Source organism: Corylus avellana, chromosome ca7 (assembly GCF_901000735.1).
Source record: "Corylus avellana chromosome ca7, CavTom2PMs-1.0".
Taxonomy (NCBI): Eukaryota; Viridiplantae; Streptophyta; class Magnoliopsida; order Fagales; family Betulaceae; genus Corylus; species Corylus avellana.
The window spans coordinates 9,832,238-9,856,994 of NC_081547.1; the positions used below are offsets into that span (position 1 = coordinate 9,832,238).

At 35.4% G+C, this 24,757-nt stretch overlaps 2 protein-coding genes across 2 annotated transcripts; one reads left to right on the forward strand and one right to left on the reverse strand.

Annotated features, from left to right (window-relative positions):
• The first annotated feature begins 4,097 nt into the window (after positions 1-4,097).
• LOC132186045 (uncharacterized) lies at positions 4,098-10,409 on the forward strand. Its single transcript, XM_059599825.1, has 3 exons — positions 4,098-4,522; positions 9,615-9,714; positions 10,134-10,409. Exons 1-3 carry the CDS (start codon positions 4,255-4,257, stop codon positions 10,204-10,206), a joined length of 441 nt encoding a protein of 146 aa, XP_059455808.1. The 5' UTR covers positions 4,098-4,254; the 3' UTR covers positions 10,207-10,409.
• A 3,391-nt stretch (positions 10,410-13,800) lies between these two features.
• LOC132187845 (transcription factor MYB26) lies at positions 13,801-15,106 on the reverse strand. The gene is made up of 3 exons (XM_059602278.1): positions 14,869-15,106; positions 14,611-14,740; positions 13,801-14,515 (listed from the first exon to the last, which is right to left on the reverse strand). The coding sequence occupies exons 1-3, from the start codon at positions 14,999-15,001 to the stop codon at positions 13,801-13,803; spliced, it is 978 nt and encodes a 325-aa protein (XP_059458261.1). The 5' UTR covers positions 15,002-15,106.
• Positions 15,107-24,757: the final 9,651 nt, after the last annotated feature.

Below are 24,757 nucleotides of genomic sequence, written 5' to 3' on the forward strand. Positions count from 1 at the left end.
TACTTGGTCAAACAACCACTCTTGGTCACAGCTAGATCGATTCTTAGTTTCCCCAGATTGGGAAGTTCATGCTCCTATTGTTCTTGATTGTAACTGCTTTTTGGGAGGTAAGAGACTTTTCAAGTTTGAAAACATGTGGCTTAAAGCAGAGGGTTTTGCGGACAAAGTTAGGAGCTGTTGGGATTCATATCATTTTCTTGGCACTCCGAGTTTTATTTTGGCAAAAAAGATGCGAGCTCTCAAGGAGGACATTAAGAGATGGAATAGCCAAGAATTTGGCAATGTGGGAGGGCACATTAAGGCTCGAATGGATGATTTAAAGGCTCTTGATAGGGTGGAGGAAGAGAGAGGGTTATCCCTTGAAGATATTGAGAGGAAAAAGTCGCTAACCAGAGAGTTGGAGACTCTTCTCTTATAAGAGGAAATTAGCCGGAGGCAAAAATCTAGAATCCGTTGGTTGAAAGAGGGAGATAAATATACAAAATATTTCCATCGGATTGCTAATGCAAATAGAAGACATAATACTATCGAGACGTTGATTGTGGATGGCTCTACGACTTCAGACCAAGAGGTCATTAGTAATCATGTTACTCATTTTTACGAGTCTATTTTCATAGAGAGTCTCAATTGGAGACCGAGGCTAGACGACCTTGATTTTGATATGTTGAATGTTGGTGAGGCCTCTAGGTTGGAAGCTCCTTTTGAGGAAAGGGAGGTATGAGAGGTGGTGAAAGGTATGGATAGGGACAAGGCTCCAGGTCCGGATGGCTTTTCTATGGCTTTTTTCCAGGATTGCTGGGATGTGATCAAGGGGGACATTATGGCGGTCTTTGCGGAGTTCCATGATCGAGGTAAATTTGAAAAAAGTCTTAATGCCACGTTTATCTCTCTTATTCCAAAGTCTCATGGAGCTACTGATATAAAGGATTTTCGTCCGATTAGCCTTGTGGGAGGGACATATAAGATTATTGCCAAGGTTTTAGCCAATAGAATGAAGAGAGTGATGAACAGGGTTATCTCTAAACCCCAGAATGCTTTTGTTAAAGGCAAGCAAATCTTGGACTCAGTTCTCATCGTCAATGAATGTTTGGACAGTCGAATCAGATCAAGGGAACCCGGTTTATTGTGCAAACTGGATATGGAAAAGGCCTATGATCATATGAATAGGAAGTTTCTTCTCTACTTACTGAGAATGTGCGGTTTTGGAGAGAAATGGTGTTCTTGGATTGAGCATTGCATCTCGTCTGTGAGATTCTCGGTTTTGATCAATGGATCTTCTTCCGGTTTCTTTGATAGTTCACGTGGAGTGAGGCAAGGAGACCCTCTCTCTCCCTTCCTGTTTGTCTTGGTCATGGAGGCTTTTAGTAGGTTGATCGATGCCTCGATAAATAGGGGACTCATCTCTGGTTTCACAGTGGGAGCTAGAGAGACGGATCAGGTTATCGTCTCTCACCTTCTCTTTGCTGACGATACTTTGGTCTTTTGTGGGGCAGATCCTACTCAAGTAAGAAATATTGGTACTTTACTTGTTTGCTTTGAAGTTGTTTCTGGGTTAAAGGTGAACTTGGCTAAATCCGTCTTGGTCCCTGTTGGTAGTATAGACAATGCGGGCATGCTGGCTGGCATTTTGGGTTGTGGAATAGCTTCTATGCCGTTGAAGTATTTGGGTCTCCCGTTGGGGGCCTCGTTCAAGGTCAAGGCTATTTGGGAGGACATGTTGGAGAAATATGCTAGAAGACAGGCTTCTTGGAAACGTTTGTATTTGTCTAAGGAGGGGAGGATCACTCTCATAAAGAGCACCTTATCCAATCTCCTCACCTACTTTTTGCCTCTGTTTCCTATTCCGGCATCAGTGGCGAGGCGCATTGAGAAAATTCAACGTGATTTCTTATGGGGTGAGATTGATGAAGAGTTCAAATTCTATCTGGTCAGCTGGAATAAGGTCTGTTCTCCGATCTCTGAGGGAGGCTTAGGCATTCGAAATTTGCGTTTAATGAATCAAGCTTTGTTGGGAAAATGGCTGTGGAGATTTGCTCATGAGATGGCTTGGTGGAGAAAGATTCTGGTGGCAAAGTATGGTGTGGTACGGGGTGGTTGGTGCTCTAGGGTACCAAGAGGATCGCATGAGGTGGGGTTATGGAAGCACATATGCAGGGGGTGGAGGTTGTTCCGGTGCCACATTAGATTTGTCCCTGGTCTTGGGTCCAATATCAGGTTTTGAGAGGATATCTGGTGTGGTGACATGTCTCTCAAGGAGGCTTTTCCTGGACTTTTCAATATTGCCACCAATAAGGATGCGTCTATTGTAGACAACATGGAATGCTTAAATGGCTCGGTTCAGTGGAATGTTTCTTTCATTCGCAGGGTACATGATTGGGAAGTGGAGGTTTTGGCCTCTTTTTACATGCTTTTGTATTCGCATCCGATAGGCGGGGAAGGGGAGGATAGAATAAGGTGGATCTATTCACGTAAAGGAAAATTCGAGGTAAGATCTTTTTATAGGATCCTTGCATCTAAAGGCCCCATTCCTTTCCCTTGGAAAAGTATTTGGCGCACTAAGGCTCCTTCGAGAGTGACTTTTTTTGTTTGGATGGCTGCGCTTGGAAAGACTTTAACCTTGGACAATGTTAGGAAGAGAGGTTTTGTGGTGATAAATCGTTGTTGTATGTGTGAATCAGATGGGGAGTTTGTTGATCATCTTTTTCTTCATTGTGGGGTGGCGCGTATCTTGTGGAATGCCGTTTTTATTCGGTTTGCCTTGTGTTGGGTTATGCCGGGTAACGTAAAGGAGTTGTTTGCTTCTTGGTGGGCGGGTGGCAAAACTCGAAGCGCGGTTGTGTGGAAGATGGTTCCTCTTTGCCTCATGTGGTGCATTTGGATTGAGAGAAATGCTAGATGTTTTGAGGACTCGACTAGGAATATTGAGGAACTCATTCATTTTTTCTTGTACACGCTTTTCACTTGGACTGCTGGTTGGCTAGTGCCTCTAGTGATCAGTTTCCAAGATTTTCTTTTTATGTTCTCTCCTTCTTTTTCTTCTTCTTAGTCGCTGTCTTGTATACTCCCGGTGTACTAGGGTTGCGCCCCTCTGCGCTTTTGATTTATATATATCTTTACTTAACAAAAAAAAAAAAAAAAAAGATCAAAATGTCATTGATTTTTATTTTTTTTAAAAATAAAAAAAACGTTTTGGGAATTGAAATTTTATACAAAAGTCAGGGGTATAAACGTCATGTAACGTTTAAAATCTGACAGAGGGGTCCACATTGAGAGTAATTGAAAGTCCAGAGGTCTAAAATGAGAGATTTGAAAGTTCAAGAGAAGTTTGTAAAATCGAGTAAAAGTTTATGAAGTCAAAGTGAAGTTTACCTTTTTGTTTTTTTTTTAAACAATCTCCTTCGTTTTTCATTTTTTTCTTCTTTTTCTCCAACGGAGCTTCACCATAGCTTGGAGCGGTTTTTTTTTTTTTTTTCATGGCTGACTTTCCTTTTTCTCTTTCTCTCTTTCGTGGCCCTTAAGGAGTGAGGTTTGGGTAGGAAGGTCCTCCTTTGTGTAATTGTGTGTACAACATTTACATGAAGCTGAGCTTCTTAAGTCAAAAGATTGGACTAAAACTGGTTGTTTTGGATGACAAATGGCGGAGACTATCCAGTTGAAGCTTTAGATTTGTAAAGAGTGTTTGGGGTTTCTTTCTTTCTAGGTGGAAATGGGTTTTGCATTTCTTGTTTGCAAAAGTGAGTTTTGATTATGCATTTCTTGTTTTTGGTGGAAATGGGATTTAAATTAAAATGAATAATAATAAAAAATCTAAAAAATGATTATTTTAAAAAAATACATAAAAAATTTAGATAAACGCATGTTTTGAAAAATGATTAGTTAAACTAAATAAAGAAAGTTTTGATTAACCATTTTGCACAAGAATACGAGTAATCCATTATTATGAGTGCTCTCCATTATCTTTTTAGTTTTGTTGTTCAAAAAGAAATGCAAAACACTAAATACGAGATACGAGACAAAGCCCTAAACTCACAATCTTAAACTACTTCCTCTCTCGGATTGAAACTACTTTCTTCTCATACTTTGATTTCACCATCTGAAATTCTTACACAACCAAACACGGCCTTAATTTCTTCATGAAACCCACCACACACGGCCCAATATGACGCCTAGTCAAAATTCCACATATACCCCCGCCCCTTTCTCTTTCTCTCTCTAGGGTTTAGCAGAAGCAATCACCATTTCTCGAAACCAAAAATGGCTTCCAAAACCCTGGTCCGAACCGGAGGTTCTCTTATGAACCGGTTCTTGTCCAACTCGTTTCTTCACCAGAAACCGAATCCGAATCACCAAATCGTGTCTCATGGCCTCGATATCACTCCAATGCTATTCCCGTCGCTCTCCAAGTTTCAGACGTCCCTCCATTTTCCGCAGCAAAACGACGCCGAATTGCTGAGAAAAGTAGACGTTGAAGGGTTCGTTTACCCCTGTGGCCTCCCTTCTCTCAGGTTCTTCTTACCGGACGGTACTCTCTCTCTCTCGCTCCCTCTACATATATTTATGTGCCAATGGACTAGGATTTTGTTAATGGAAATGGATAATAAATTAAAAATGCATTTTTAGGTCCTAATGAGCGAAAAACTGACTAGCATGCGAATTTGTACATTTGACAAGCTTGTCAATGACATTTATTTGGGTTCTGTTTGGTTGCCGATAAAATTTAGGTAAAAGAGAATAATGTACCACTTGAATATTGTTATGCACTTCTATGTAATGGAAATGGTAGAAGATGGGGTATGAAAATTAAACTGAATTTGAATGAAAGAATTACAATATGCTATTCGAGGTGCCTGGGCCTCCACGTATACTGAATACAATCTGAATACTTTCTTCAATGCCTCACAATATGGTAATTGGACTTATTTTTAATAGCTCAAATCCCATGTTTACAGCTCAGCCTATTTAGTTACTAAATAACTCATCTAAACTAAACTACCCAACAGAAAAGTCTAACCCAAACCCCCTTACAAATATATAATCCTGTAGAATTTAGATTGGAGAAGCCCAAGCCTCCCCTTGATTGAGCTTGTTTTGGTTACTTAATTGGTTTGATATTCCTTCTTTTGTTTCTTTGTTTTATGTTTTGGTTTTTAGTCACTGAATGCGGCAACCCAATTTGTATAGAAGTTTAGTGGTATTCAAATTTATTGGATAGAAATGAAAAACAAAGTAACTTAGTTGCTTTAGCAGCAACTGCCATAATTCTGACCTTGGGACTTGCATTTGGTAACTTTGACAATCTGATTCCTTGTTAGTCACTTGAACGTGCTCTTACAGTAATTTGTGCTTTGTCTTAATGGGGAGGTGTTTTACCCAAAGAGTTTCATTGTAGTAAGTATTTCTAGAAACCCATGTTGTGTTTTATGCCTTTTCTTGCTATTAACTAGTTATGATTGATAACCACTGGTTACAAATGATGATACCTCAATTCCTCATTGGCCTCTAAGCTTATAAATCTCCTAACTTTTATTAACCATAGCATATCAACAAAGTAATCTTCTCTTGTGTGCATATCATTGGGGACTTATGGGGGGTGATAATATTTGTTTCTAATAGACTTGTGATTAGTTTAGAAAAAAATTACATTTAATTCATAACATTCTTTTCTTTGGTGCCTCGAAGTAAAGGAGAACCTTAAACTTTTTTCTGTTTCCCTCTCTCTCCAAGAGCGTTGTCATTATAGAGGCTTTAGCTTGCTCATATGTCTAGTAACTCAACTTTTGTAATGAAGAAGGCAGAAGTATTAAGTAAGTTAAGAGAGATCCATTCTCATGGAGGAGGTGAGTTGTAGGGAGAAATCTAGGGCTTTGTGGTTAATGGAGGTGACAAACACGAATTTTTTTTAGAAAGTGGCCAACTCCAATAGGAAGAAGAACTCCATTGACTCTTTGTTGATTGATGGCACACTCTACTAACTGGCTGGAGATCATCCAGCACATTGTCAGGTTTTATAAAAAGTTGTATACCGTGCAATTCAGTTGGTGGCCTTTGTTGGATGGCGTCTCTGATTCTATTGGTGAGGCTGAGGCTATATAGTCGGAGGGAGAGTTTGAGGAAAGAGAGGTCTTAGTGGTAGTTAAAGCAATGAATGGTGATAAGGCACTGTGCCTTGACGGTTACTCTATGGTGTTCTTCCAAGCTTGCGGGGATGTGATAAAAGAAGACATAGTGAGGTCTTTCGTGACATGCTAGAGGTAAGTTTGAAAAGAGCCTTAATGCTACATTCATTGCCCTCATTCTGTAGATTTCAAGGGTTGTTGATCCCAAAGACTTTCGCCCAATCAACCTTGTGAGTGGCATTTGCAAAATTATTGCTAAGATTTTAGCAAACAGGCTAAAGATAGTGTTGGAGAAGATTCTTTCAAAATCGCAAAATGCTTGCATCTGGGGTAGGCAGATCCTAGATCTCGTTCATATTGCTAATAAATGCCTTGATAGTAGAATAATGCATGATCATGTTGGACTTAGAAAAAGCCTATGATCATGTTGATTGGGATTTTCTATTGTCCATGTTCAGGAGGTGTGGTTTTGGGGTGAAATGGTGCTCTTGGATAGCTTATTGTATTTCCATAGTGTGGTTCTCAGTTTTGGTGAATGGCACTACCACCAATGTTTTTAGTAGCTCTTGTGGCTTGAGACAAGGGACCTTTTACCCCTTTTGTTGTTTGTCATTGTGATGGAGGCTTTGGGTAGGGTGATTTTTGCTGTAGAGAGTAGGAGACTGTTATTTGGCTTCTTTGTGGGAACAGAGATTGATATCTCTAATCTTTTGTTTGCGGATGATACTTCAATTTTCAATGGGGTTGACCCAGATCATCTAGGTCATTTGCGGTGCTTGTTTTTATGTTTTGTAGCTATTGCGGGCTTGAAGGTTAGTTTGGCTAAGTCAGAATTGGTTTCTGTGGTTGATGTTGGTGATGAGGAAGTTGGCAGGTATTATAGGCTATGGGGTTTTTGCCTTGCCTTTGAAGTATCTTGGTTTTTTGTTGTGCACCCCCGGGATTAGTCGGAGCGAAGCTCCAGATACTCGGTGCCAAATAATAATAAAAAAAGGCCAAGTCTATTTGGAACGACGTTATTGACAAGACAGAGCGTCGATTGGCTAGTTGAAAAAGAATGTATTTTTCTAAGAGTGGTAGGATTACATTTATTAATAGTACACTTTCCAATTTACCTATGTACTTAATGTCCCTTTTTTCTCTCCCTATGGGTGTTGCAAACTGTATTGAGAAGCTTTAATGTGATTTCTTATGGGGTGGACTAGGTAAAGAGTTCAAATATCATCTGGTAAGATGATCCAAAGTTTGTTCTCTGATCTTTGAAGGAGGGTTGGGGTGGGTTGAAAAACTTGCTAATGTTCAATCGAGCTTTCTTAGGAAAATGACTATGGTGCTATGTACATGAGAAATAGGCTTGGTAAAGAATTGTGGTGGACTCTAAATTTGGCAGTTAGTGGTGTTCTAATAAGCCTCTTTAGACATATGGGTGGGTTTATGGAAGAATATTAGGAGGGGTTGGGGGAAGTTCTGTAGCCATACCAGATATGAGGTGGGAGATGACTTCAAGGCTAGTTTTTGGCATGATTTGTAGTGTGGGGATATGGGTACTTAAGGAAGCCTTTCTAGATTTATTTGACATTGATTGTGTGACGGATGCTTCTGTTGTGAATCACTTGGACCTCTCGGGTGGCTCCACTCAATGGAATGTTAGCTTTGCTAGAGCGGTTCATGATTGGGAGGTGCATGTCTTTGCCTCGTTTTTTCATGGGGTTGTATTTAGTTAAAGTGAGATGGGAAGGTGAGGACAAGCTTTGGTGGGTTCCCTCCAAAAGAGTTTTTTTTATTGCTAGATCTACAATGTCTTGGTATGCAATGATGGCTTTCATTTCCTTGGGAAGAGTGTTTGACATACTAAGGTTTATTTGAGGGCGGCCTTTTTTACTTGGTCAGGGCCGTAGGAAAGATCCTTACCATGACCAATATGAAGAAACGACATGTCATTGTGGTTGATAAGTGCTGTATGTATAAAAGAAATGAGGAGAGCCCGTGGAACATCTTCTTCTCCATTGTGAGGTTGCCGGTGCCTTATGGGATTGTTTCTTTAGTTGATTTAGGCTGTGCTGGATTATGCCTAAACGAGTAAACAACTTATATTGCTGGTAATACTTAGAGTGCTGCTGTGTAGAAGATGATACTTTCATACCTTTTGTGGTGTCTATGAAGGGAAAAGAATGACAAAAGTTTTGAGGATCACGAGAGGACTTTGAAGGAGATTAAGGCTTTATTTTTCTATACTATGTATCTTTGGACAATTGCTGTTGTTTCTTTTTTGGTGATTAGTTATCATGATTTTCTTGTTATTTTTTATCCTTCTAGTTAGTTGTTTTCTCATGTATATTTCTTGTGTACCTGGGGGTGCCTTACACATTTAATGATATATCGATTGTTTATATAAAAAAAGATTTGTCATCAGAAATATAGTGTCAATTACAGATTGCATCCTTGAAACTGTGGGAAATTTCGGCCAAATGCTCTATAAAACAATACTTATCAAGCATGCCATTTAGGTTGTGCTAATGGAGTGAAGAGTTGGTCAGGGGTGGGGGATAGAATGTGCATAATATCTACAGGCAAGAGAAAAAGGCGAGGATGCAGACAGCTGTTGGTCTCTTTTTACTTGTTGCGTGGCTTTGTGCTAGTAGACAGGAGTTATTTATTATACACTGGAATAAGTTAATATTCCTTTAACCTCAACACTCAAGAAGGTGGGCCAAAAAAAAAAAAAATGTTCTTATAGGGGGATCTCATGCTTTGAAGTTCCTGCTATAGAAGTAGGTATTACCTTGTTTTAGGTAACTCAGTCATGTGCTTCTGGTACTTATGAATTTAAGTTGTTTAACATGATAAACGCCATAAGATCTCTTCTGTGGCTTAATGATATATGGGCATGCTGATGGTATATCCAGATAGCTAATAATTATGCTTGTTGATGAGAGATAACTTACGTAGCAGGCTTCAGAATTTAGGTGGTATTGCCATGCTGGTTTTATACATGTTGAGGTGATATCTTTCGATGTCAAGGTGCAGTAGAGGGGAGCTGATATTTTGACTTAATTGCTCACTTTGGTTGATATGCAGAGGTTATGAGACATACGTCTGGATATAATATCTCTAGAATGATAAGCCCTGCCCTTGCTGGTGGAGGTTCTTCTATCTCTTGATATTGAAGGAATATATTGGCTAATAAGGGGACACATTTGCCTTGATATGAATCTTTAGTATAAAATTATACTCAAAAGTTCTGCCACAAACAATTGCTTCCATTACTAGTCAACGCAGATGCAGTTTTTCTTTGAATAAGCCCTCAAAAGGGGCCCGCATTACTAGAACATGGTGGTAACTGTTGCAATAAAAAATGGAAGCATTTAATTTAAAAGGAATATCCGAAATATACTTTGGCTAGACTTTTCAGGGGTTGGTTCAACAGTTAAGTCATCAATACCATTTGCATCCCTTCCTTTTGGTTTAAGCATAACTGGTAATTGTTCTATTCTACAGGAGATGATTCTTCTTCAAACGAGCCAATGATTTTATTTCCCAAAAGGACTTTCCAACCTAGCCTCATCCGGCGGAAGAGGAACCATGGATTCTTTGCTCGGTACATCTCTCTTTCTCTCTCTCTCTCTCTCCCCCAAAAAAAATCACAATAGAGAACTTATATAAGAAATAATTTGGATAATATGATGAAATCAGATGATCCACACGGGATAATCCATTAGCTTTTAACAGCATAGGTCTGTGGATCAAGTGTACTTCATGTTGGTCATAATTGGACTGCTTGGGACACCATTGAGCTTTTGTTACAGAATTAGTTCTATTGTTAGATCAGCTGATTCGAATGCTCATTTATGGTCGATCTGTAAGTAAAGGCAGATATTGTTTGGAATTTATCCCACTTCACGGTCAACTAGAGCTGGCTTCTGACCTGTGTTAAGTGGCTTCTTAATTACTTAAAGAACTGTGAACAAAACCATGTAGGATTTGCATGTTGGCTAATGCACATTTTCACATGAACAGCAAGGCAACCAAAGGTGGGAGGAGAGTCATTGCTCGAAGAATAGCAAAGGGCCGTGCAAGAATTACTGCTTAGCATCTTTGCCTCTGGCTTGGACTGAAATCAAGTCTAAAGCTTTCCTTATTTCTTGGTAGGACTGCAAATTGGGAAGAATCTTTACCTTAAAGGTCTAGAAGGCCTTTGAATACGATTTGGATGACCACTTTTCTTTTATGGAACTTTGATATGTAAACTTCCAGAATCGTTTATTCTATAGATATGCTTCCCTATTTTTCTTTTGTTACTCGAGTAAAATTTATAGTTTGTTTGCCTGTAAATTTCAGTTTCTTTACTTGCGATTCTGGTTTGATGTCTAGCTGTTGCTGCGTTGCAAAAGCATCAAGTGATGCATCTCTATCTGATTGTTTGAAGTAGGGGGCTGTAAATGAGGATGGAGATGTGTTAATTGGCAATATTCGCTTAATGCGATTATTACTTTTAGGTAACCGCATCCGCATCATCCTATTAATAATTGCTATTGGTGTGGATATTGTGGTTGTTGAATGCTGGTTATTCACTATATGCATATCAAGTAATAGGCCTTTGGAGCCTATTTTAGTCTGTTGGAGTTTTTTTTGGGTCTCTATTAAGGCCTATTTTAAACAATTTTGAAAATATTTTGAGCCTCTTTTAATGTTTTAGATAAAATCTATGTTGTTGTGAGAGGAAGACGGTAGTTGCTTAGTGAGAGTGCAACGTCATGGCGTGAGTGAGTCAACAAGATATGAGATGAGAGAACAGGAAAAAAAAAAAAAAAAAAAAAAAATTAAACATAATCCCTATATATAGGGATTATGTTTTGTAAGGGCGTATTCACTGGGAATGGTTATTCCGTAAGAATTACTAATTTTTTACACAAAAATAATTATTTCTCTTAAAAATGAGAGAAAAAGTTATTCCTGGAGGAATTAACTGCATTTTCTAAAATAATACCAATTTTTTTTTTTCAAACTTACAAAAGCAATAATTAAAAAAAAAACCTGGAAAATAAAGTGGGTGGCCAACCACCCATATACACTTTTATATATAGTATAAAAGAGTATACGTATAGTATGCAAATGCATATAGTGGTTAGTTGTAGTTATATTTGCCTGCATGTACAACCTTATTTGGAAGGAGCTCAGGATGTCTGGTAACATCTGTTTGGCACACATGAAAAAGAAAAAGAAGAAACAAAGTCCAATTAATCTTTTTCTATCGAGAAATGCTATTTTTTCATTTCTCATCCATTTCGATTCATATATATATATATATATATATAAAAGAAATGATTAACGTCAATATTTTTTTCATCTCATCCTACAAATTTAATAAATCAACCATTAAACTTGTTAACCTTTCCTCAAATTTCATAGTGAATATAGTTGAAAAATGAATGATGTTTATCATTTTTAGAATTACTTGTCATGATCGAGAACATGTTCATGTTCTGTTTAACTAGTTACCTTATATGAAATAAAAGAATTATATGCAGTTATTATAAATTATTATTATTTTTCCTGATGAAACCCTCAAACAGATTAAAAAATAAACACACTTAAACAATTTTTTTTTTTTATTTATTTTTTATTTTTAAAAGGAGGTATTTTAGAATACCTCTTCAAGCTTTTCTCTTCCTAGCAATCTCTCTACCATCCTTAGAACCCTTGACCTGGTTAAGGTAACAAATGCCACCGACCAACGAGGTACAAGGAATTGAAGGTTGGTAACAAAAGTGTTGTCAATTTTTTACTTGTTTCTAAACAAAGGTAGGCAAATTAATTCACAACTTCAGATAAGCCGATCACGGACGCTGTAAACATGAAATTGAATATCTTGTTGTAATCCAAAATTGATAGAAATTGATAATTATAGGTTGAATGAATTGGGACTTGAAAAGCCTTCACAAAATCTTCCCGGCCAACTAGTGAAAGTTCTTCTTAGATGATCTGCATCCTGCTGGAACCACTCTAAGGCCTCTCCTTCCATTAAAAAAATGGATGCCATGAACAGTACCCTTTGATTGATTCATGAACACCCTTAATTAGCTGCTCTGTAACTTGGATGTGTGAGTTATGAAAATCTAGCTTTGATACCAAATGTTACACGCTTGATTTTTCGTGCGTGTAATGGAAGATAATTCGATCTCCAAGTACATGCCTTTTATTAACATTATTGAGAGTCTTTAAATAGACTACAATGAGATATCACTCAAACTTATAAGAACTCTAATCTTAAAATATAATGAAAAAAAAAATAGCAAAAAATTCTATTTCGTATTCCCTTATCCTTTCTCTTATCAGTCTCTGTTAACTAATTAAATAATGTAGCACGTCATCCTATTCCACCTGTAAAAGTATGATGTTCTTACAGGATTTGTTGACTTGAATATATAATTGATTTGAATTGCAATTTCTTTGGCCAATTACGTACGTCAATTAAGAGAATGCTTCAATTTTGGCGGCTAACATGCTACAAATCACTTGTCAAAACATCCAGAAAAACAATAATGTAGTTAAGTTGCGATTCTTGACTCTACACATCCAAAATTCTCAAGATTTTATTAAGGGATTGAAGGGATTTTTGTTAGAATGTATTTTCACACACACACACACACACATATATATATATATATATATATATATATATATATATATACACACGCGATTGATTTATATTTCTACTTATATTTTTTAATATAGGTAGATTTAAGTTTACTTATATAGGTCGACTTATTCAATTTTAAATAGGGACTTAAATACTATAAGCAATAAGTCGATAAATATAATATAATTTTAGAGACCATTCAGAGTGGATGTAGCTAGGTGTTTAACACAACACCAAACCCCTACCCCTAATTCTGTCTTTTTATTTTCTTTATTTTTCTCTTGCTTTTGCTTTTATTATCAATACTTTATATTTTCTCAAAAAACTTTAACATAGTATTTCAACCCTTTCGTTAAGATTTGTATGAAAAAAAAAAACAAAAGAAACAACGAAAATTCGATTGAGGTTAATTTGAAACAACGAATTAAGTGAACTACTTTCATTACTGTCATTTTACGTGAATACAGCTCAGCATCATATCATATGCCTCAAAATTCAAAGAAAGAGGCACGAGGCTGGATTGAAAATAAGGAATTATTATTATTATTATTATTATTATTATTATTATTATTATGTCTTTCTTAATTAACTTTCCTCCTTAATCACATGATTATTATTCTGTACATGCTTTGAGTATTAATGATTACTAGTTTCGTACTACGTTAGCCGCCCGCACGTATGGACTTCACGTGACTCTACCTATCACTTTATGTCCTAAAATTCCTACAAGTTGACTATTAATTTGTCCTTCGTCTTAATTTTTTTTTATTTATCTGGGAAAATTATACAAACAAAAAATTATTGGAAAATAATAATTAATTAATGAAAGCAGGAGCTATATAAATAAAGTACATGACGAGAGAAACAAGTGCATCATGATATACAAAAACAACTCATATGACAAATATATATATATATTTCATAAAAAAAACCAACACATATAATATATATGTGTGAAACTTTCCACTTGTCTCTGGGTGGAAATGTGAAGAAATGAAGGCATTATAATATTTTAATTATAGCTCCATATATATTTATATATGTCTAAGGCTTCCACCTTGAAGGAAGATTAGGGTTTGTGACAAATTGACCGGTTGACAATGATGATGCTGATGAAGAAGACGATGATGTCAGGGATGACATGATGGCGTCAATGTACTCCATTTGATTGTTGGGCACGTGCAGTTCATGTGCATGGTTGGAACCAGATGGAAAACATGGGAGTCTAGAAAGAGGGTCAAAAGTTTCTTGTGAAGAAAATGAATATGGCATGCTGTATTCACAAAGTTTTGGCATAGGAGGAGGCAGTGTAAATAATGCAGGATCCTGAGATGGTGTGATGTTTGGATCATTAAGTTTATTATTATCTCCATTAATATAATGTATAGTTGCTCCTATGCTGAAATTTTGGTGCTCTAATGACCAGAGGGGGTCACAAGAGGAAGAAATTGGTATTGATGGAGGCATAAGAGGTGGAAAATGAAGCAAATTGTTGGTTTGTAAGGGTGAGGTTGAAGAAGGAAGCTGGTACAGCTGGTCTTGTAGTTGAGAGCTCAGGAGAAAATTAGGGTTTGCATTTAGAGAGAAGAAAGCTTCTTGTTCAGAATTATTACAATGGTAGCTGTGTGTATGATGATGATGATCAGCAGGAACTACAACCTCTTGGGAGATTATGAGCTTCTTCTTTATGCTTGAATTCCAAAAGTTTTTCACCTCATTATCTGTTCGTCCCGGTAGGTGCTTCGCTATCTGAGCCCATCTGCCCCCCCCCACCAAAAAAAAAAAAAGTTTAAAAATTAATGAAAAAATTCATGCCCATGATGATGATGGAAATAATAAAGATTATATATATACCTGTTTCCTAGAATGCTATGGAGTTCAATTATGAGGGCTGCTTCTTCGGGGGAGAAGCTCCCACGTTTTAAGTCAGGTCTCAGGTAATTTATCCACCTTAGTCTGCAGCTCTTTCCACATCTCTGCAGGCCTGCACAACCAAATTAAACAACAAGATGGAGAAATTAAATAATAACAACAATTAATCAAAACTCGAGAAACAAATAGTGTATATATATATAGTAGAACATACATATGAGAGAGAGAAGATAAAGTTACCAGCAAGTTTAGGGACAGAGCTCCAGCAACCATGGCCATAGGTTGAAATGTAATTGATGAGTTTTTCATCTTCTTCAGGCGACCAAAGCCCCCTCTTCACCTTCTGCTTGTTGCAGCAAGAGTGATGTCCCATCCTTCTCTCTCTCTCTCTCTCACACACACAAAGGAAGTAGTGGAGTCAATGGCAGATCGAGGCAAGTATACTGGGGGAATGAGTTTGATATATAAAAAAAGATGAAATAGAGAGAGAGAGAGAGAGAGAGAGAGAAGGGAAATAGGGAAAGGCAACTCTAGGTAGCTCTTGCCCTAGGAGAGGTCAGAGAGAGAGAGAGAGAGAGAAAGAAGGTGAAAGGAAGAGAGAATAGAGGAAAGAGTGATATGGAAATCCGTAGAGTGAAGCGATGAATTTAATGGAAGAGCTGTACCATGGTGGCCCAGTTAGGGTTTGTAGAGGAAAAGGCTAAAACTTGCAGGATCCTCTGTGAGAGCTGTTTTGCTTATAATGGATCGATGGATGATATCCCTTCTTTCTTTCCTCTCAGATGGATTGCCCCTGCCTCTGCCTGCCTTGCTCTCGTGTCTTTCATGCAGGGCTAGCTGGAGGGTGTGGGGGGTCCACCTGTGTTGACATGCCCCCACTTTGGACCTATCTAGGATTCTTCATCAAGCAAACCTTTTCTTTTTTAATTTATTTATTTTTTTTAATTTTTATAAATTTTTTGGTTTCAAATTGTGATCGTGGACCCTTCACCATCTAGATTGGACTTTTTTGAAGCTGGCAATAATTATAGATATGTTAGGGCAAGGTCAGCCGATCATCATCGGTTGTGATTAATGCATGCAATTGGTGGGTTTATTCCAGATCTTGATTGGATGTTTATAAACAAAGTAAATATTGCCAAACCTTTTTGTCGTTTGGTGAAAACCGGGCTTCAACCTCTCTTCTAATTGCCTCAAGCCTCAAGGCTAGGTAGCACCAAATTAGGTAAATCTCTCCTAACAAAGTATAAAAAGAAAAAGAAATTATAAGGATATATGGTTAAGTTTTTGGAATAATAGTGTCTCAATGTACATGTTATATTATGGATAGTTCACTAAAAGACTTTCCAAGATACGAGTATGGATAGAGATCCATGGAGTAATATTTAGCAAAGGTTCATAGCACGTGCATAAACGAGACTCCTGAGAATTGGAGCAAAGGTCCATGCATATGCGCCAACAAACCCATATATATAACCCACAAGTGATCTTGGAGATGATCCTTAGTATTGATAAAAAAATACTTCTATATTAAGGGGAATGTAACAAGGTGATAATGGATTCACATGTGAAGAGGATAGATTGTAATTGAATATACACTAATGAGTGTGAAAATATTTAAGTCCCACATTAGAAATATATAGTATAGTTGGACAAAAATTTATAGGTTTAAGCTTTTAGATTAAGTGATGTCTAGAAATGTTATATTATGGGCTCACTAAAAGACTCTAAATATATCAATTTCCAAACTCTTTTTTTTTTTTTTTTTGAAATTTTTATTTGGGTAAACTTCATTTTGGCCCTTTGAATTTCCACTCGATTTTACAAACCTCTCTTTAATTTTCAAATCTCTCATTTTAGACCCCTGAACTTTCAATTACTCTCAATGTGGACTCCTCTATCAGATTTTAAATGTTACATGACGTTTATATCCCTGACTTTTGTATAAAATTTCAACTTCCAAAACGTTTGTTTTATTTAAAAAAAGAAAAAAAGAAAATTAAGGACATTTTGGTCTTTTTTATATTTTTAATGGCTAAAATAGAAGGGTTCTAATTGAGAGTAATTGAAAGTTCAGGAATCCAAAATGAGAGATTTGAAAGTTCAGAGAGGGTTTGTTTATTTATTTATTTATTTTGAAGTAGAGGATTTATAAAATTGGGTGAAAATTGAGGGGCCAAAATAAAGTTCTCCCTTTTAATTTATATCAACATATTCTCAACTCGATGCTTAAAAGCTTTTTTTTTAAGAAACCACAAGCAAAGGCAGTCAAAATCAGTGATATTTTGCTCCCCTGTTTTACACGTGTTCTCCTTTGGGGATCGGAGGAATAATTGGGTGTAGCGCTACCCCTGTAAAGGCTGTGCCCTTCTTTCTTTGACAAGAAACTATTACTGCATAATATTAATGTATCTTGGCCGCGTCAATTAATTTGACAGTTTTAAAGGTTTAATGGTTAAAGTATTAATTAAATAATTTAATTGGTCATTAGTTAGTTTAATTTTTTGAAATAATTGATAATTTAATACGATATTAAAATTGGAGTTTTTTGAGTTCATATCTTAACTTCATTATTTACTCATAATTTTTAATTAAAATATGTCACGTGCGCGTTGTATAGTTCCACCCGCAAAAAAAAATGTTCAAGTATTAATTAAACAATTGTCAAAAAATAAATAAAAATTAAGCAATTAAATTTATAATTTTTTACCAACTTAACATGCTTAGTGATTTAATATTAATATGGATAATAGCTTCAACAATGCGCAAAAGTCAAGTACCTTTCGTAAAAAAAATAGTTATGAGTATGTACTTTTAATTTCCCTTTTCCCCTGCTCCCATATTGAATAGAAAAAAAAAAAAAGCGAATCTCTTTGAGGGGATACTAAATTAATCTCAATTCTATTCTTATCTTCTTAAGAGCATTTACAATAGTTTCTCTATATTTCTATCTAAATCAGCTAGTTAATTATTATTATTTTTTTATAGTTTAGTTAATGACGTTTTAAATATATTTCTTTCTCTATATCATTTAAATAGTCTTTATATATATATATATATATATATATATATATACTTGCTCTTTAATGAGAGAGAGAGAGAGAGAGAGAGAGACATGAATAAAGAAGAGAATTTGAGAGAGCTAGAAAAAAGCATGAGTAAATTGCAATTTCGATCCATCCTTGTTATTGGGTTGAGGATGACAATCATGCTTCAATATTGTTTCTGGCAAAAAGAGAATGAATTTTTATGTTGGTGATCATGGAAACCCACCTCCCATTCCAATGATTCCATAATATTGCATTAATTTGAAGAAGAAAAAAAATCCATTTAATTTCCTTTTCTGCTAGAATTTTCATAATATGAAGTTAGATATACAAGTTTTCATAATATTAATGTTGGCGTATTGTTAGAATTTAAAGATAATTTGGCAAAGTATGTATGCATGTTATGATTAATTTATAGTGAGATTAATGAAGAACTCATTCATTAATCATGTAAATTTATGACATAATTAATATGGTGCTGTAAGTGTGACTTCTAAGTTTTCTCGTACTAATAATAATTAAAGTCTTCACAAGGATGGCGGTGAAGTGGACAAAGAAAAAGGATTGATAATGATGATTGATTATCAGCATCACATAAATGCATATGAGACAAGCTTTTAAATGGGAGCAACGTAGTATATCAATTACCATGCATTTAAGGGTTCTTGTTTTGAATTGAGAAACAATGTTAGTACCTTTTTAATCATGACAAACATTGCATAATAGTGATGAAAGTGACGGTGAGATAGAACAACATTGGTGGGTTGTTATTAAGCTCTAAATTGATTAGTCATTTTAGGATGACCGCATATGTGGCTAGCGTTTTTTCATGGGTTGTTACAAATGGTATTAAGGTCATGACCTAGTAGCGTAACGTCAGGCTTAAGAATGGGAGTTAGTAACACTCCAGTCCATAATTGGGAAGTTGAAGAGTAGCTCATATAGGGTTGGTGGCCGGTTTATAAAGACAGTCATAACTGTTAAATCCCACATTGTGAGCTAGTTACTAGGTGAAATTGAACTTAATTTATAAGAAATTATATAAAAGCTTCATATTGACTATTGCTTTTTCCTGATTATTACTATGTGATGCGTAGTTTCCCCCAAGATAAGTATTTTCTTACAAGCTAGACACTAGGAATGCAACATAGTGAATAAAGTAATTAGAGTAGAGTTAGATAATTAAGCTTTCCAAGGTGGCACCAATCAAAAATAAGTAATCTTTTGATTAGATGTAAGTAATCACTTAAAGAGAAGCCATCCAAAGATTAGACAAAAGCAGCTATATATTATTCCTAGTAAAACACATTTACAAGGAACCTTTCAACAGAATGTAAAGGCATTTACTCTTTTTTTTTTTTTTTTTAATTTGGGGATTGCTTTTCATCGTTTCAAATTATATGGAGGCCCATACAAAGAAAGGTTGTGATTCTATTCTCCCCCTTGACCCCATTACTACCTTTAGTGAAGTGCTTTTGTCCGTGAAACATGTTTATAATTGTATGTGTCATCATTATTTATTTAAATAATGGTATTAATTACTTAACTATGCTTTGACACTGATTAAAAGCCTGTTTTCACCAATTTTTTTCAAATCCAAAAGAACCAAAAAGGAAAAACAAAAAACAAAAAAACCCAAAAAGGGGATCCGTCTGAATTAGTGCAACACTTAATAGTATCAACATATCCATATCATTAATTAGTTCTCATCGGTAAATGCAAGACTATACTCTAGGTTTAAATTGTGTAACTAAATGGACATGCTAGGAGATTTTCGGGTGGTTTGGCGGTAGAGCCATATTACGTTCACTATTGGGAATTTTCGTAAGGGTTACATTTTGCTCGATCTTATTGACTTGAATGTGTTTACAATACAAATAACCTTATTTATAGGGAAAAGGGGTAGGTGGAGTGAATTTTTATGGTAAATATTTTAATAATGAAAATCCCTCAAACTTAATATGGAAATATTCTAACGTCCCCCCTCAAACTCAATGTGGGCACTTGGAAAAAAAAAAACTATTTGACCTTTTTCTTAAAGACACATGGCTAGGCTAGCAAATCTTCGAGCATTGCTTGTGAGCGCGTGCGACTTTCGTTTGGGCTGATTTTGGTGGTGTTATGTAGATCGGTTTCCGAACTTTCGATTGATGTGCTCACATACTTGATGGAAGCATTACCAATAAGAATGGCTGAAAAAATGCGAAAGATGAAATTTACAAGAGATTAAATGGTTCTAATACCATGTAGAAATTTATAATAAAATATAAAATGGAAGAAAATAGCGGAAGTAAAAGAGAAAAATGAGACGAGATTTTGGGTTGATTCAGTATTAAAGGCCTACAACCACCATTGGAAATTGCCCTAAAAGCTAATTTTCCTGAATATATTTACAATACTTTAATTATAGGAGAAATGGGTAATCAAATCCCCTAGAACTTGATTGGTAAATATTTTAATAAAATAAATAAATCTCTCAAACCTAATATGAAAGCCCTACGTTCTAACAAAATGTTGTAGACTCATATATTACCGTTTTTTCATGTGGCTGCGAATGCATGTAGCTGTCGATGACGGGAAAGAAAAGTTTTCCCCCTTTTTTTTTTTTTCGTTTTTTTGATTGAATAAACAGAAAGGAGTTTAGTTAGCTAATTAACTTCTCACTCAGCTCCATTTTGATGCCAAACAGAAAAAGGAAATAATACTACATGCAATTGCAAGGCTTTCTAGATTGCTAAAACTAACACTAAGTATACTAAAAAACCGGTCATTATAATCGTTTTTATTAGCGGCCTTTACAGAAAACTACGCTAATTCTTCATTTGACATCGTTTTTTTTTTTTTTCTAAAAAAAATGCCGTAAAACTATCGTCGTTTATCTGAATGTATGAATTATCTTTATTTTTACTAAACGACAATAAATATGTACTATTTAATATATTGTAATACCACTGTCATATAATTTGATGATGTGACAATGACTCAGTCCTTGGATCAACGTACATCTGTAACAAAAAAATTTAATGGGTTTAATTTTCATTGATACTCATCACAATTTTATGACAGCTATATATATATATATATATATATATATATAAAAGATGGTTGTTAAAGGAGAGGGTAGTTGTTTTCTAAGAACTACTGGACCGACCTATAAAACTTTTTGCAGAGGGGCTTGTTACGTCTACTACTTCTCATTCTCATTCTCATTAAGGTATGACTTTGAAAAATCTTCATAACAAGAGGAAATTCAAGACAAAATATTATCTATTTTTGTTATATTGGTGAAGTGTCCAATATTCAAAGCCCTTATATATAGGTGGACTTTAGTGATTTCACCACTTAATTAGTTACGTGAGACAAAAAAAAAAAGAGGATATAGGGATTTCATATGAAGAATTTTACAGTACGATTAAAGAGATAATATAATTAAGATAAAGAAAAAACATACATCATGATGAAGAAAGTGAAGAATCCTCATAGCCTTATAGCAAAGTACGAAAAAATAATCACCGTTTCAACATTTACGTACGTCACATCAAAATAATATTGTAAGAAAAAAAAATACACTTCTAAATACTTTTTTATTTCATTGGATCAACGGTTTGAGTTGGCCTTGAATCTCAAAACAAATGCCAAATGAAGTTTCTAATGTAACATATTAAAGTAATTTTCAAGTGGTTGGGCAAGTGCTAGGGTGAGGTTCGACCCTTGCAATACGAATCTCCAAACTTGATTAGTATTAGTCGTCTTGGACTCACGGATGTCCTGATAAGACTGAGTCAATTTATGGCTCAATCAGATTTGAAGGAGCGCTTACCGCTTGTAATTTTCACCGTCTAAGTCCCTTTTGATCGTCACTTTTTGCTTTTTTAGAAACTGTTAAATTACCAATTATCCAAAAAGCTTAAGTTTATAGGAATAGGTAAACTTAATTACTTAATCATTACTTTAACACTCCTTCACGTATAGGCTCTAACTCCATTTTAATAGGTGGGACCCAACATGAGAAATATTTAATTTAAATGGAGTGATTTGAATGAGTTAAGATTTGATCACATGACATTTGGCTCTGATACCATGTTAAATTACCAATTATCCCAAAAGCTTATACTTTTATGACAAGTGGGGAGCTTCTATAGAATTCTTATAAAGCCAAATTTCACCTAGTAATCAGACAATGTGAGACTTAACACTCATGACTATCTTTATAAACCACTCACTCTATGTGAGCTATTCTTCATCTTTTCAATATAAAACCGATGTGTTATAGGTACATTGCAAAAATTGAAATATTACAAAGATGTTACAAATTACATACGGATAGTTCGAGAGGGGTAAGTGTAGTGTTTTCGTTATCTTCTTTTAAAGATTTCGTAGGCGTGTAGCATGTGTGTGGAAAATAGCACAATAAAATATATACATATGATCAGCAAACATGTAGCCCCCATATAGTGTCATATGAATGTAAAAACGTTTAACATATATTCTTTCTTACAGATTTGACAACAACTTGAAACCCAAACAAAGCACAGTAATTATAAAAACGAAAGAACATAAAAAAGCAATGCTTTCTTGTGGTGAAACAGGCTGCCAAGCACCTATGACTTCACATTATTTGTTGCTTCTGAAAGAAAAAGTAGGAGTTTGGAATGCTTATGATGGAAGAAATAGAACCCCAAAAAAAAAAAAAAGAAAAGAAAAGATTCTTGATTTATTGTTGCACATGCTACAATTAATAGCACCAGACTCTTTTGCTTTATTTGTTGAGCCATCATGGGACACTGGATGTAAGTGATGTTTGTTTTTTCCCAACTCATTGAGGGATCAAAAGAAGTACATGAAAGAATGGCCGGGCTATTTTCTTTGTCTTTTCTTGAACAAGATTGATTTTGGTATGGGTCCTTTTCATGTTCATTTTTTAAATTAATTTAGGGTTTTTTCTTTCTTTATTTTTCCCCTCTACTTCTGTTTCTTCTCCCCCCACCCCCCCCTCAAAAAAAAAAAATCTAGCATCTTGCTTAAACCTAATTCCCTCAATCGTGACCGGTTGCATAATAATTGAAGAAATATTAAAATTCACGAGTTAAATAAAGATAAGTTTTAAGGGTACTAAATCTTTTATTAAATGATGTAGAGTTTATTCATCGTAGATTATCAAAATAATTAGTCAAAAGAAAATGCTACAAATACCAATAAACTAGCTAGCTCAACATCATTTTAGTATCTATCTTTATGGTAAAAAAATTAGCACTCATAGCCTGGTATATTATTTTCTTAATTACAACATGAACTAACTCAATATTGCACTAAAAAACAAGTTATTTCTTCTAAGGCTTGGTGTTTAATTTGCAACCTAATCTTTTTTTTTTAAAAAAAAAAGGAAAAAAAAAAAAGTTTCAAAAGAAAAGCCAAAGATCAGAACGGCTTACAAATGTTCTCTTTTTGCACTCCAAATGTGTGATTGAATTGAAAAGTTGATTTTTTCTTTTTCTTTTTTTTTTTTAATAAAAAAAAAGTGGATTCTAAAAGTTGATTTATTTGGTTAAGCAGCGAGTTTTTAGGGTCGGAATTACAGCATACATGGGTCTCTTCACTTCTAATAAATAGAAGTTCATGCTCCTTTTGTGTATGCACAAGCACATACACATGGAATCAGCTAGATTCTAGCTTCCTCACAAACCCTAATTTAATTAATTAATTATCTCAATGTCATTCAAATTAGAAAAAAAAGATCGACTATGACATGCCTTTTCATCAATTCACGTTGACTATTTAAAAAAAGAAAAGAAAAGCCCTTTAAATGACAGCAATAAAGGTGAAATAAACAAATTGAGTACTTCTTCATAAATCAATCATATAATTGTAAGCCACCAATAATATGAGAACATATTGACGCAATTCAAATGATGGGATGCAAAGAAAAACATGAAACTTACAATCCCTATAAAGTAATGTAAATAACCCTACAATATGTGCCATGCATTGAGACAAATTAAAGGAACATACAATGAAAAATAGCCACCCCCCTATGTGGCTATACCCTATAAGACCCCACCTCCCCCCCTACTCAGCCTTCCTTCTCTTCATGGCAACCCCACCATGAAAGAAACTTAACATATTTGCTCCAAATTGAAGAAAGCATCTCATTCCTTTTCTTTCCCATCAATTGACATCCAATTTTTTTTGAGCTTTTGGTGTCATCTTAATTTCTTGCCTTTGTTAGCTCATTTTCCCATGTGTAAACCCTATCATAATGAATTATTTAATTCATATTCTAACACTCTTCGATCTTTACGTGTAAGTTAGAGAGAAGTCAAACTTCGAACGGATCCATCGTGCTGTCCAAATTAACCACCTCAAAACATGTTCTAGCTCAGATTTGAAATTGACCCATGATCAACCGGTTCATGTTGTTGTCTATTTGGAGCTGCATAATTGCTAGCTTGATCTTCTCTTATAATGTCTTAGCTAGAGATGTCAATGAGATAAGGGTGATGGTGATGCATGTGGTCCTTTAAGCAAGCATGATGCCGGGACCCTAACAGATGCTACCCATAACCGCAACCACATCACTCATAAGCATACTAGAATGTTACTGCATGCATGCTACTCAATTATGTCGCTTAAGTGGGACTAAGATTAATGTCTACCCCACAGGTCAATCGTTGCTCCTTAATTGCATGATTGAAGAAAAGGGTTTAATTATTATGGGGTTTATAATTTTGAGATTAAAGTACTGGCCCCCCAGATGACTTAATATATATATTATAGCTTAATTAACCATATCTGTATCTGGGTTTTGGAGAGGATTCTAGAGCAAGATGATGAAAACTGATTAATTTTCATATTTATATATTTATGTTAAGATGCTTTTTGCTAATTTTGATTAAATCAAAATCTTTTCTGGGATAGTGATGGTGTATCTCTTTTGTGTGGGGGCACTGGGGATACGGTACGCACCTGTGGTCCTTGCCAAAGATCATAAATATATATTTCGCTACAGTTCGACCACTCAGCTAGCAAATAAGAGAGCTGCAGCCTTCAGTGTGGACATTATTGAGAAATCTTAATAATTATTA